The sequence below is a fragment of the Macaca thibetana genome, chromosome 16 (genome assembly GCF_024542745.1).
Source record: "Macaca thibetana thibetana isolate TM-01 chromosome 16, ASM2454274v1, whole genome shotgun sequence".
Lineage (NCBI taxonomy): Eukaryota > Metazoa > Chordata > Mammalia > Primates > Cercopithecidae > Macaca > Macaca thibetana.
The window spans coordinates 72,012,167-72,027,324 of record NC_065593.1 but is presented as its reverse complement, the minus strand read 5'-3'; the positions used below and the strand labels follow the sequence as shown (position 1 = coordinate 72,027,324).

Genomic DNA, 15,158 nt, shown 5'->3' with positions numbered 1-15,158 from the left:
TTGAGGTGGAGTTTCACTCTTGTTACCCAGGTTGGAGTGCAATGGCGCAATCTCGGCTCACCGCAACCTCCGCCTCCCGGGTTCAAGCAATTCTCCTGCCTCAGCCTCCCAAGTAGCTGGGATTACAGGCAGTAGGTGGGATTACCACCACGCCCGGCTAATTTTGTATTTATAGTAGAGACAGGGTTTCTCCATGTTGGTCAGGCTGGTCTCGAACTCCCGACCTCAGGTGATCTGCCCGCCTCGGCCCCTCAAAGTGCTGGGATTACAGGCGTGAGCCACCACACCCAGCCCTGTTTCTATGTTATTTCATACTTATTCCCGACATTTAATATCGATCATCAAACTTTTAATATATCAAATTTCTTTGATTTTTTTTTTTTTTTTTTTTTTTTTTTTGAGGATCCTAAGCACTTCAAGTCAGAGAAGACAGGACGAGGACAATTGAGGGAAGGTTGGAGAGACAATCATCAGCCCATCATGTGCTCCTACAAGCTGGTGACTGTGAAGTTTGAGGTCTGGGGGCTTCAGACCAGAGTGGAACAGTTTGTACACAAGGTAAGTGGCCCAGCAGCAGTTCCTGGGCTATGGAAAAGGTAACTGTCTATATTGCCAAGTTAAAGTACATGATACACAGCAGGTGCACAAATACTGCACCAGCATCAGGTCACCGCATCTCAAAAACACTTTTTGGGCCAGTCGGGGTGGCCCACGCCTGTAATCCTAGCACTTTGGGTGGTCGAGACGGGTGGATCCCTTGAGGCCAAGAGTTCAAGACCAGCCTGGCCAACATGGTGAAACCCCATCTCTACTAAAAATACAAAAACATTAGCTGGGCGTGGTGGTGGGTGCCTGTAACCCAGCTACTCAGGAGGCTGAGGCAGGAGAATTGCTTGAATCCGGGAGGCAGTGATTGCAGTGAACCGAGATCACAGCATTGCACTCCAGCCTGGGTGATAAGAGAGCAGCTCTGTCTCAAAAAATAAAAAATAAAAAAATGAAAAACACTTTTTGGATGAAAATGCATTTTATGCATGGGTTCAATTTTCTTCCAGTAATAGATGTTTTACACTTCATCTCTCATTCTGTGACCTCCGTGTCTGTTAGGCAAGTGTATTTGGGAAATACACTTCCCACTTTGGCATTGAGCTCATCTACTCCCAGACAGAGGCACGTGGGAAACAGCCAAAGGGCTTATCTGTGAGCACAACCCCTAAGGTTAATTGCCACCCAAAAGATCTGCAAATGTAGGCACCTAAAGTGGAAGATGCCCAGAGATAGAACAAGAAACCCCAATAGTCCCATTAGACAGTATACCCCAGCATTTCTGCTCCTTTAATAATTCTGTTACCAAAGTGGCCAGGTGCGTTGGCTCATGCCTGTAATACCAGCCCTTGGGGAGGCTGAGGCAGGTGGATCACTTGAGGTCAGGAGTTCGAGACCAGCCTGGCCAACCTGGCAAAACCCTGTCTCTACTAAAAATACAAAAAAAGTAGCCAGGTGTAATGGCACGTGCTTGTAATCCCAGCTACTCAGGAGGCTGAGGCAGGAGAATTGCTTGAACCCAGGAGGCAGAGGTTGCAGTGAGCTGAAATTGTGCTACTGCACTCCATCCTGGGCAGCAGAGCAAGACTCCATCTTAAAAAAAAAAAAGGAAATAATAATAATAATTCTGTTACCAAAGAATTGTTAACAGCCTCAGGATGCAGATTTCAATTGTATACCTACTTTGACTAAGCATGTTCATTTTGGTTTTTTTTGTTGTTGTTGTTGTTGCTGTTGTTGTTTTGAGACAGAGTCTCACTCTGTCACCAGGCTGGAGTGCAGTGGCACGATCTCAGCTCACTGCAACCTATGCCTCCCGGGTTCAAGCAATTCCCCTGCCTCAGCCTCCCGAGTAGCTGGGACTACAGGTGCGCATGCCACCATGCCCAGATAATTTTCGTATTTTTAGCAGAGACAGAGTTTCACCACGTTGGCCGGCATGGTCTCGATCTCTTGACCTCGTGATCTGCCCGCCTCAGCCTCCCAAAGTGCTGGGATTACAGGCGTGAGCCACCGCGCCCGGCCAGCATGTTCATTTTGTAGCAGAATCCCACTTGGTGATGATCCATATTTTCTCAGGGTTTCTAACATGACTTTGTCCCTCATGGGAGAAAAAAATGGGAAATGCAATGTTGAGCATTGCCCTTTGTAGCTGCTCTCATTTTCATAAGAATAAATACTACTCAAATTGTCTCTACATTCCAGATAGGCTGGTTATCTGTTTATTTTTCCACTTAAAAACTGATAAAGAGTAGCTTTCCAAAATTATTTTGGAGTCACTGGAATTTAACCTTAATGCACTCAGCTTTTCATTACTTAGATGGATTTGTCTATTGAGATTGGGGTCCAGTTAACAATAAAAAGTTTAGTTCTGGAACTTAGGTCCAAGAACTAGACTGCCAGTCTCTTGAACCCTCATAACTCAGGCTCATGGTAAATGGCGGACTCTGGCACAAACATGAGAGCCCTGGGTGTTTTCTTGAACAGAGAAGCATGCCGCTCCTCTCCCGTGCTCCAGAACCCAGCCAGCCAGCCAGGAGCCAGAATGAAATGTGAAACATAGAAATCAAGCTCCAGGACCTCCTGTTTTCCTCCTGTGTCCTGGTTATCGCACAGGAAAGCAATTGCAGCTCTGAAAGTACATGTTTTCCAGCCTCAGCTCTGTGTCTATGTAAGACAGTATCTTCCTTGGTTTCCCACAGCATCCCTTTTTGTGTGTGGCTTTTTAAGGTAAAAAGACCTCCTCTTTCTAGGGCCACTATCATAGTGTTTTTTTATTTTGTTTTGTTTTTTTGAGATGGAGTCTCAATCTGTTGCCCAGGCTGGAGTGCAGTGACATGATCTCGGCTCACTGCAACTTCCGCCTCCCAGATTCGAGCAATTCTTGTGCCTGAGCCTCCTGAGTAGCTAAGGCACAGGTGCGTGCCACCACACCCGGCTAATTTTTGTATTATTAGTAGAGACGGGGTTTCACTGTGTTAGCCAGGCTGGTCTCGAACTCCTAACCTCAAGTGATTTGCCCGCCTTGGCCTCCCAAAGTACTGGGTTTACAGTCATGAGCCACCACGCCCAGCTTCATAGTGTGTTTTATTTCCACTCACAAAGCACATTTATCAAAGCCAGAGTTGTCAGTTAAAAAGAGAATAATACAAAATAAAAATAAAGCTGGGCGCAGTTCACACCTGTAATCCCACCACTTTGAGAGGCCAAGGCTGGCGGATCACTTGAGGTCAGGAGTTCGAGACCAGTCTGGCCAACATGGTGAAATCCCATCTCTACTAAAAATGCAAAAATTAGCTGGGCGTGGTGATGCACCCTGTAGTCCCAGCTACTCGGGAGGCCGAGGCAGGAGAATCACTTGAACCCAGGAAGCAGAGGGTGCAGTGAGCCTAGGTCATACCACCGCACTACAGCCTGGGTGACAGAGCAAGACTCTGTCTCCAAAAAATAATAATAGTAATGATAATAATAATAATAATTTAAAAGGCCATATTTAGATTGCTCCAGGGTCCACTGTGTTTCTTTTCTCACAGCTGACTCAAGCTAGTTTTAAGAATCTGTTTCTTGAAAATACCTGTAAGATTTATGCTTTGCCCTTTCCAAATATAATGAAGTGTTACTGACGCTCAGAAACACACCTGGTCTGGCATGTGAGTCGCTAATGAGTATCTGAGGCTAGCATTTGCATGGGTTGAAGGTGCCAGGGATGCCTTTCTCTGAACACCTTTGTTTTTTTAAGAATCTATTCACAATTAAGGGGAAAAAATGTTCGAAAGTGAGCCATTAGCACATTATTGAATTCTTGTTTCCAGCCGACAGCTGTGTTGTGCTTCGTGTAATAGGGTACATTTACTGATGCCTCGATGCTGTTCTTTTGATTTCCATGAATTTGAGACACTCAGCACTCAAGTGTGTATAGCTGCGTGTTGTTTCTTGTATTCATTATGTGTTTCCTACTTTCAAGTCAGAAAAGCCTCACTAGATATCCAGAGGCCTGGAGTCATAAACACTTCATTATAAATGCTTTCCTTGTTTCTGCAAATTCACCGAATTAAAATCCTTCATTTATTGAAACATGCTTGAACCTTCCACGAGAGGTTTTTGACAATCACTGGATTTGTTTGGCAGGAAGAAAGGAATGTTGGAGGGAGACTGTGAGTATCCAAGAAATGTAAAAAGACATATTTACCCAGGATGGAAAAGAATACCATGAAATAAAAACACATGAACAGTATTCACACACACACACACACACACACACGCACACACACACAAATGGTATATACTATTTTCCTTAGCCTTCTATTGCCATTATGTGTCACCATAAGTAACAATTTCATCCCTTTTGTGTCCAGTCAAGCTTATCATTCCCATTATGTTCTATTCTAGTTCAGATCTCTTTTTTCATCCTTTCAATGATAGTTAAAATAAACTGCCTTTTTTCCCTCCTTCTATTACAGTCAAACCTAAAATGATATTTATATATCTTGTATCTTACACCTTCATCTATGTTTGTTTAAAAATTGAGGCCGGGAGTGGTGGCTCATGCCTGTAATCCCAGCACTTTGGGAGGCCGAGGCGGGCGGGTCACAAGATCAGGAGTTTGAGACCAGCCTGACGAACATGGTGAAACACCGTCTCTACTAAAAAAATACAAAAATTAGCCAGGCATGGTGGCAGGCACCTGTAATCCCAGCTACTCAGGAGGCTAAGGCAGGAGAATCACTTGAACCAGGGAGGCGGAGGTTGCAGTGAGCCGAGATCGCACCACTGCACTCCAGCCTGGGGACAGAGCAAGACTCCATCTCAAAAAAAAAAAAAAAAAGATAAAAAGAAAAACTGAATCAATATTTATTTTTTAAATAATTTTTGTGGGTACATAGTAGGTGTAAAGAAATAGGGGGTATATGAGATGTTTTCATAAGGCCTGTAATGTGAAATAAGCGCAATGTGAAGAATGGGGTATCCATCCCCTCCAGCATTTATCCTTTGTGTTACAAACAATCCAATTACACTCTAAGTTATTTTAAAATATACAATTAAAAAAATGAATCAGGCTGGGTGAGGTGGCTCACACCTGTAATCCCAGCACTTTGGAAGGCCAAAGCAGGTGAATTGCTTGAGGCCAGGAGTTTGAGACCAGCCTGGACAACATGGCGAAACCCTGTCCGTAATAAAAATACAAAAATTAGCCAGGCATGGTGGCGTGCACCTGTAGTCCCAGCTACTCAGGAGGCTAAGGCACAAGAATCACTTAACCACAAGAGGCAGAGGTTACAGTGAGTTGAGATTGCACCACTGCACTTCAGTCTGGGGGACAGAGCAAGACTGTCTCAAAAAAAAAAAAAAAATCAATATTTAGGATATGTCATCAGAAAAGAGAGAATATTAGGTGCTGTTCACTTTTTAGGATATGTCATCAGAAAAGAGGGAATGTTAAGTGCTGTTTGCTTAGAAGTGACTTGCTGTCGGCCAGGTGTGGTGGCTAACACCTGTGATCCCAGCACTTTGGGAGTTTGAGGTGGCATATCACGAGGTCAAGAGATCGAGACTATCCTGGCAAACATGGTGAAACCCCATCTCTACTAAAAATACAAAAATTAGCCAGGCACGGTGTCATGTGCCTGTAGTTCCAGCTACTCGTGAGGCCGAGGCAGGAGAATTGCTTGAATCCTGGAGGCGAAGGTTGCTGTGAGCCGAGATCGCGCCACTGCACTCCAGCTTGGTGACAGAGCGACTCTGTCTCCAAAAAAAAAAAAAGTGACTTGCTGCCTAGAAAAGTGTTCTAGATTTCCAACATTTATGACCTCCTGGCACCAACCAGTGAGACACACACCCTCCCACAGATGAAAAGTAGATGCTGTTTTAGTTAGATGGAGAGAAAAACTTCAAGGTAATTAACCTAGAGATTTATCTGTATCACTGCTGTGTGACTGTCAAGTATTTGTCATTAGTTTGTACACACACCCAGCCCCACTCTCAAATAAGACAAGGAGATGAATATACTGCAAGTATATGTACACCATGGGAAAGGGCTGGAGGTGTGTGAGCACTATAGGACCTATGGGCAGCCTGTAATTGTCATCACCTACAGACAGAGGGATTAAGAACTCTGTAATCGCAAAGATTCCCAGAATTGTTAACAACTTGCCTTCCAAATAGTTTTCATCAACGATGCTATTATTTCAATCTCCTTCTTTTACTTTGTAGGTGGTCCGAGACATTCTGCTGATTGGACATAGACAGGCTTTTGCATGGGTTGATGAGTGGTATGGTAAGTCAATTTCTCCAAAATAACTTGTAGAACAACTTCATGTTGTCTTGGGCTTTCTGTCCATTTGGCTTCAACTGCTACCTAGAAGGACAACAACAAAGGCAAGGCCGTTGCTTCCTGTGTTGGAAATAGCACTGTCTGCCAAGCATAATGAAGATGTAATTATAGAAGCTTGGTCTAAAATAACCACGGAATTATTGACTAAGTAGGAACCTCAGGATGTTTGATGCTTACATAGTTGATACGCACGGCTCCATCATTTTCTGTTAGATGGGTTTCAAACCCATCCTAATTTATCCTAAACTTCAAGATCAAAGCTGTCTGAAGCGTCCTGTCAAGTAAAAGCAGTCCTTTGATTCAGAAAACATTTGAAACCACCCCTCACCAAATATATACAGGTCCTGCCAAAATTCAAAGGCAGACAGAGGCATAGGTGCCCCGTTCATCCTAATTGAAACTATGGTTCTGGCTTTTTTGTTCATGATCTGGGAAGAGTTAAACGATTTCTACACATTTCCAGCAAATGAAAACAAGGTTAGCTTCATCCCATGATGGATGGACCATCCTTCCCAGGTCCTCAGCAGTCTTGTTTTGTCCACATGAATTTTCTGCACTCCCAGAATCAGTCATCAGATGGCTACCGTCCTTGGCTATAAATAGAAAGGAACACGCCCCACCAGTGACTTAGGTTAGATCTGATTTTCAGGTCGATTGTCTAATGAAATGCCCTCCTCCTTGGCCTTTTCCTAAGTCACATTAAATTTGTTCTGAGTATAACCTAGATTGCATTTTGGTCCTTTTCTATCACTGTTTCACCAACTCCCTCCCTTTTCTGAGCAGAAGGTACCAAAGTAAAAGGACACGTTAGACGGAAGGGGCAAAGACAGTCATTTTTATTAGTATTGTTAGCGATTTCTGAGCCACATTTAAAAGGCATGGTTCTTCTTTTTCTATTTTTTTTTTTTAACCTCCTTTTGCAGTTTTCCCAGATCTGCACCTTCTGAAGCGCAAATGCACCTTTCTGGGTTTGTCCAAATGCAGATCATTTAACGCTCTCTTATCACGCACCCACAGAATGCCGCTCTCATGCCGCAAAAGCACTGACTTGCCACATTGTCATGATGTCTCCCAGAGACCTGTCTATTTCTAGTTGTGTTTTGTGAGGCAGGCAGGAGAGTCTCCTGTGATTACTTCCTCTGATCCTTAAATAAATCTTTCTGGTTGTTTTTTTCTGGGGAGCTTTTCTCCAATTCTCAGAGGGAGCACAGACCCCAGGAAAGGATAAGAACTTCTGGTCTCTCCCAACTTGTGCTCCTCAGAGCTCACGGTTTCCTTGCTACCAACACCAAGGAAATATCAAAAGGATATTTAAAGAATCATAGGTGCAAACTAATTAGAAGTTTGGCAAAAAGAGAGGTACCTGAAGGGCCAAAAATCTGCCACTTTGAAAACCAACAGACAGGGCACTTGGATAGGTTTCTCTCCGTTGCCAGAGTGCCAAAGACGATTTTTCAGCAAAAAGAATAGCCGGATTCTGATCAAGAGGACAGAATAATAAAGAGGGTTTGATTACAGGCAGGATATAGGAAGAAAACCCAACATGGGTGGGTATCTAGTAAATGAAAGGCCAGGAAGGGGATGGGGGATGGGGCCTGACTCTTCCATCTCAGCTAAGCCTAGGGCAAAGGGCAAGGAAGAGACTTAGACTTAGGGACTTCCTTTTTTTTTTTTTTTTTAGACAGAGTCTCGCACTGTCATAAGGGCTGGAGTACAGCAGTGGAGCGATCTCGGCTTACTGCAACCTCTGCCTCCCAGGTTCAAGCGATTTTCCTTGCCTGGGCCTCCCAAGTAGCTGGGATTACAGGCTCCCACCACCACGCCCTGCTAATTTTTTTGTATTTTTAGTGGAGACGGGGTTTCACTATGTTGGCCAGGTTGGTCTCGAATTCCTGACCTCGTGATCCACCCACCTCAGCCTCCCAAAGTGCTGGGATTACAGGCGTGAGCCACTGCACCCGGCCGAGACTTAGGGACTTCTAATAAAAATTGAAAAAAAAAAAAATCTTGCCAGGCACAGTAGCTCACACCTGTAATCCCAGCACTTTGGGAGGCCTGGGATGGAGGATCACTTGAGCCCAGGAATTCGAGACCACATGGGCAACATAGCAAGACATGATCTCTACAAAATAAAAAAATAAAATAAAATCAGCCAGGCACAGTGGTACATGTCCGTAGTCTTAGCTACTCAGGAGACCAAGGTGAAAGGATCACTTGGTGAGCCCAGGAACTGGAGGCTGCAGTGAGCTGTGATCACACCACTGCACTCTAACCTGGGTGACCGAGCAAGACCTCATCTATTAAAAAAAAAAAAAAAAAAAAAAGAATTCTGGGATTATAACAGGAGCCCAAGGCTAGAATCATGTACCAAAGGAAACAGGAGATTTCCCTGAATCTGGATACCTTCAAAAAAGAGCACGCACTTACTTAGGATGAATGAAGTGGAAGCATTTAACAACTAAGGAGTCTATTGTGCAAAAAGCCTTTTCCTTATCTGAGCATAAAACAACAGTGTGGGCTTTAGTGAATGTGGATCATCAGAATGCCTTGCACTCCCCAGGGTGGGTCTCCCTTTGCATACACTGACATAGCTCCAACCAAAACAAGCAGTCTTTTCACTCAGCAATGGCCTGAGAACTACACTGTTAATTTCATGTAAGCTGCTGCAACCATCAGTACCCACAGCTGAGCTACTGACCAGGAAAACAGTGGCTCCTTCATCACACAGATGCAGACACGCGGTGAATGAAATGAATGGAAATGCCTCCTGTGCACAGAGTGCCTTCTCAGTCCCGTATGCACAGTAATTCTGGGAACTGTGGACCATGTGTGCCACTGGTACCCAGGCTAAGCGCCCACTAGCATTACCCTTCCACTCCATTTTGGGGTACCTGAATGACTTATTTTTATTCGATCTGGACAGGCTCAGTGAGGCTCTCATGAGTAAACATGGAAAAGGTCCAAAATAAATCCTCGCCTATAGCTATAGCTTCTAGCAGTGGTTCTCAAAGTAAGGTCCCTGGACCTGCAACGTCAGCATCTCTTGGGTATTTGTTAGAAATGCATATTCTCAGGTCCCACCCCAAACGTACTGACTCGGAAACTCTGAGGGTCTAGCCCAGCAATTGTTTTAACACGCCCTCCAGATGGTTTTGTTGCTGGCTAAATTTTAAGAACTACTGGCTTATGACATGGGCTATAAACCAGACTGGGACATTGGGTTATAAGGACAATTTAACTGATTCAATCCAAATAGGTTAACTAGAGAATCATAGCTGTCTACAGGGCCAACCACACTCCAGCCTGGGCGACAGAGCGAGCCTTTGTCTCTAAAAAAACAAAAAATAAAATAAATTTAAAAATGATTGCAGGAACCCAAATTCTTACAACTCTGGTTTCTTGTGAGAATTAGGAAAAAAGCTCTCCTTTCCTCAGATGAATTAGAAAAAGGTGCCCCTTCTGGGCAGACTCAGCAGGTGCTCCGGGCTTAGGGCTGAATTTTAGCCCCATTGGCCTCCTCTGCTGTGTGTTCATACAGTGCACAAACTGTACACGCTGATGCATGGGCAGCTCTGGATGTCTTTCTCTCTAATTAGACTCACCACCTCCAGTGCTTAATTAAGAGTCAAGAAAAAAAGGACATTGTCGAGGGGAGTGATCATTTGTCAGCCAAGGATTAATTTTGTGTCTCTTCTGAGTTTCAGCATTTGGCTGTCATGAAACTGTTTCCCTAAAGAGATTTTATTCTGCTCATGTTCCTTGTAAAGTGTAACCATTTCCATATTGGAGGACTTGAGTGTCTTTCAAAGCTGTGATTGGTCTTTATCCATGAGCCTTGGGTCTCTCTGCATGACTAGAACACTAATCAGAGAAATAACAACAACATATTTCAGGAAATGGGGTGAGAGGGAAGGTGGATAAAAATAGGCAGCCCAGTTTCACAAAGGCATGGTTGTGCTTTACAAATCTGACAGCGTTTTGAGAAAGGCACACAGAACATTGCCAGAAGGAGCCTATGATTGAGGTGAACCTCACCAATGTCTTTGAAAACCTGACTCTAACCGAAAAGTATGAGGGAGGGGGAGTTCCGGCTGGTGTAGACCACACTATCTCATGAAAGTGACTTAGAAATCAGCCTGGAGTTCCTAGAGCAGGTCTAACAATGAGGGAAGCAAGATTAAAATGGAGAAAGAAGCCTGCTAGGGGTCGCATTAGCTGGTGGAGTTCACCAAGCCAGCATTTTCCATTGCAACATTGTGTGTGTGTGTGCTTCTATTCGTTTATCTGGTGAGAGAATCTATAACTTTCCATCAGATTTTCAGAGGAACCCGTGAACCCCTCCCCTGCGTACTCCCTGCTCCCAATTAAAAACTACAGAAAAAAATCACAACTATGAGGCCCGCGTGGTGGCTCACGCCTGTAATCCCAGCACTTTGGGAGGCCGAGACGGGTGGATCACCCAAGGTCAGGAGTTCAAGACCAGCCTGGCCAACATGATGAAACTCCGTCTTTACTGAAAATACAAAAGTTAGTTGGGCCTGGTTGCAGGCGCCTGTAATCCCAGCTACTCAGGAGGATGAGGCAGGAGAATCGCCTGAACCCAGGAGGCAGAGGTTGCGGTGAGCTGAGATCGCACCATTGCACTCCAGCCTGGGCAACAAGAGCGAAACTCTGTCTCCAAAAAAAAAAAAAAAAAATCACAACTATAGATTATAGTTCCAGATCTTAGTGGTCTGAATTATGTGTGGAAAAGGTATACACCACACTTTGAGGATTGGCTACTTTCACTAAAAAAAAATGGAGTTACCCTAAGCTTTTTGTAAGAAGCATGTATTGAATTTATAATCATTGTAAAGGACTTTAAAAATGGCATTTCTCAAATGATGGCTACCATTTTGCTGGAGCCAAAGGAGTATCCATTCTTATTTATGATTTCTGGAGCCTCCCTGACCCAACTACTTGTTCAAGACTTTTATTTTGACTTAGAATGATGTAAAAATGACTTCTGTTTTGGTGAAGGAGCCTGAAAGTGAAGGGAAATGTTTGTAGAGGGAAATAAAGTATAATGTGCCATTGCACAGATCATTGAATTTGAACAGAAAACTCCCCTTTTTAAAATGTTTGCTGCTGCAACTGTGTGGTACAATGAAGGAAAATTCACGCTTGCAGATGCTTTGTTCAAAGGCATTTGTAGTTTCCATGTGTGTTCAACTGACGTCTAAAGGCCTTTCAAACATAAGATCTTGCCTCCACTTCCTGTGACATTAACCTCCTTTCATTAAAAATACAATGATTGAAAGAAAATTGCCACCATAAACAAAGCTAAAAGACTAGGGGAAAATATTTGCCGCATATGTAGTCAACAGGATTACTATATATAATATATAAAGAGGTCCTATAAATTGAAAATTTGGCTGGGTGTGGTTGCTCACACCTGTAATCCCAGCACTTTGGGAAGCCAAGGCAGGATAATCACTCGAGCTGAGGAGTTTGAGACCAGCCCTGGCAACATAGGGAGACCCCATCTCTACAAAAAATTTAAAAATTAGCTGGACATGATGGTGTGCCTATAGTCCCAACTGCTTGGGAGGCTGAGGTGGAAGGACCACTTGAGTCTGGGAGGTCAAGGCTGCAGTGAACCATGGTCACATCACTGCACTCCAGCCTAGATGACAGAGCAAAACCCTATCTCAAAAAAAAAAAAAAAAAAAAAAAATCAATAACTCAAGAAAATGGTAAAGGATATGAATAAGTAAATCATAGAAGAAGAAATACAAATGGCCAATAAACTTACTACTAATCACAAGAAATGTAATGAGAAAGACAAGAAAATAGGATGTTTGCCCATCTGATAGCAAAACTTTAAGAGTGGTTATATCCAGTTTTCAATATAAAATGATGATCCAGTTTAATAAAATATACCATAGAAATCATAAGCACAGGCCGGGCGCGGTGGCTCAAGCCTGTAATCCCAGCACTTTGGGAGGCCGAGACGGGCGGATCACGAGGTCAGGAGATCGAGACCATCCTGGCTAACACAGTGAAACCCCGTCTCTACTAAAAATACAAAAAAAAAAATTAGCCGGGCGAGGTGGCGGGCGCCTGTACTCCCAGCTACTCGGGAGGCTGAGGCAGGAGAATGGCGTGAACCCGGGAGGCGGGGCTTGCAGTGAGCTGAGATCCAGCCACTGCACTCCAGCCTGGGCAACAGAGCCAGACTCCGTCTCAAAAAAAAAAAAAAAAAAAAAGAAATCATAAGCACAAACAACTTATGACCCAGCCAATCCACTTCCAGAATTTTATTCTGGAATACACATGAGGCCGGGTACAGTGGCTCATGCCTGTAATCCCAGCACTTTGGGAGACTGAGACAGGCAGATCACCTGAGGTCAGGAGTTCAAGACCAGCCTGGACAACATGGTGAAACCCCGTCTCTACTAAAAATACAAAAAAGTTAGCCGAGTGTGGTGACACGTGCCTGTAATCCCAGCTACACAGGAGACTGAGGCAGGAGAATCGCTTGAACCTGGGAGGCGGAAGTTACAGTGAGCCAAGATGGCGCCATTACACTCCAGCCTGGGGACAGAGTGAGACTCTATCTCAAAAAAGAAAAAGAAATACAAATTGCCCATGAATACACGTACAACATGTACAAAGCTATTCTGTGTGGTGGTGTTCATATAAGCTAAAAATTAGTCTCAGTGTAAATGTTTACTAACAGGATTATCAATTAACAAATCCCCTGAGACCAGAGCCTCTTTGCCAAAGTGGAGCTGATGGTTGAGGAGGAGATTTTGGCCTCAGCCCAGTCACTGGCAGAGGAGAACATTCTACTCAGGCGCCATGCAGTATGACCTCACGCCCTGAGATAACAGTCTGCGATCTGATCTCTCCTCACCTGAAGGAGAGCAAGAAACAGAAGAAAAGAAATGACCTCTCTAGAGGGCAAGGAAAGGAAATACTGTCCCCCTGAAGTACGATGAGCAGGGCATGTGTGTCCCCAAAATACTTCCCAGGGCTGTTTAACCTTTGATAGCAGAGTCTCAAAGATATTAGGATGTACTTTCTTTATCAGAAGAAATACCATACCAGTTGCAATATTCTCTTAAATCAGGCAGTTATCCCCAGTATTGCCAGCTTAAGGAGTCTTTATGTAGGAAACCTTATTTAGGAACAGTACATTATGACCTTTCACAATCTAGAAGTGAAGGGCTGATTGTTCACCAATGTATTTGCAAAGTAATTAACATGGGCTTCCTTTAATTAAGAGTTTGGGCCAGGTGTGGTGGCTCACGCCTGTAATCCCAGCACTTTGGGAGGCTAAGGTGGGTGAATCACAAGGTCAGGAGTTCGAGACCAGCCTGGCCAACATGGCGAAACCCCATCTCTACTAAAAATACAAAAATTAGCTGGGTGTAGTGGCGGGTGGCTGTAATCCCAGCTACTTGGGAGGCTGAGGCAGGAGAATCACTTGAACCCGGAAGGCCAAGTTTGTGGTGAGCCAAGATTGCACCATTGCACTCCAGCCTGGGTGACAAGAGTGAAACTCAGTCTCAAAAAAAAAAAAAAAAGAGCTGATACACATAAGCATTTGTTTGCTGGAAGCAAAGAAGTCTGAACCTAAATTGTTTGAAGTCACTCTGATCATTGAAAATCAATCAGTAATAAAGATGAATAATCATTACTGTATAATCTGTCATTGGGCACATGTAATTGAATTTACTAAAACATTGATTTTTTTTTTTTTTTTTTTTTTTTTTTTTTGAGACGGAGTCTCGCTCTGTCGCCCAGGCTGGAGTGCAGTGGCCGGATCTCAGCTCACTGCAAGCTCCGCCTCCCGGGTTCACGCCATTCTCCTGCCTCAGCCTCCCGAGTAGCTGGGACTACAAGCGCCCGCCACCTCGCCCGGCTAGTTTTTTGTATTTTTTTGTAGAGACGGGGTTTCACCGTGTTAGCCAGGATGGTCTCGATCTCCTGACCTCGTGATCCACCCGTCTCGGCCTCCCAAAGTGCTGGGATTACAGGCTTGAGCCACCGCGCCCGGCCTAAAACATTGATTTCTATAGAGATTTTGAGGTCATATATGTTGCAAAAGCTAGACAGTGCATTTTACCAGCTAACCTGAACAGGAGCATTTTCACTTGATTAGGATTTCCATAAATTACTGAGAAATACTGAAAATATTTACATCATATTCATACACATTTATAGTCTGTGAGGATATTTCAGGATTTAGACAAACATATTTTCCTTTAGCACAGCAGGGACCAAATTATCACCATCTTTTAGAGAACTACTCTACTAGGAATGTTCATTCCTATGTGGCAAAATCGGGAGATTTTCTTTTATAGAATTTTCTGAAATTTAGTTTCTTAACTCTTTGTTTAAAAAAAAATAATAAGGGATGACTGGGTGCGGTGGCTCACTCCTGTAATCCCAGCACTTTGGGAGGCTGAGGCGGGCAGATCACTTGAGGTCAGGAGTTCGAGACCAGCCTGACCAATATGGTGACACCCCATCTCTACTAAAAATAGAAAAATTAGCCAGGTGTGGTGGCGCACACCAGTAATCGCAGCTACTCGGGAGGCTGAGGTGGGAGAATCACTTGAATCCGGGAGGCGGAGGTTGCAGTGAGCTGAGATTGCGCCAGTGCACTCTAGCCTGGGTGACAGAGTTAGACTCTGTCTCAAAAAAAAGAAAAAAAAATAACAAAAACACGGGGGATTATGTTTCCAGAGTGAACAGAAATTCTGGAAAAGTGTATCTTCTCCTTACCAATTCC

The 15,158-nt window shown here is 44.0% G+C and overlaps 1 protein-coding gene across 1 annotated transcript in view; it reads left to right on the top strand.

Moving 5' to 3' along the window:
* PITPNC1 (phosphatidylinositol transfer protein cytoplasmic 1) overlaps positions 1–15,158 on the top strand; it is a 322,554-nt gene that overhangs the window by 293,218 nt on the left and 14,178 nt on the right. The window contains exons 7-8 of the mRNA XM_050762493.1: positions 403–558; positions 6,256–6,319. Of these exons, the coding sequence (XP_050618450.1) occupies positions 403–558; positions 6,256–6,319 (220 nt within the window). The remainder of the gene's footprint in view (positions 1–402; positions 559–6,255; positions 6,320–15,158) is intronic.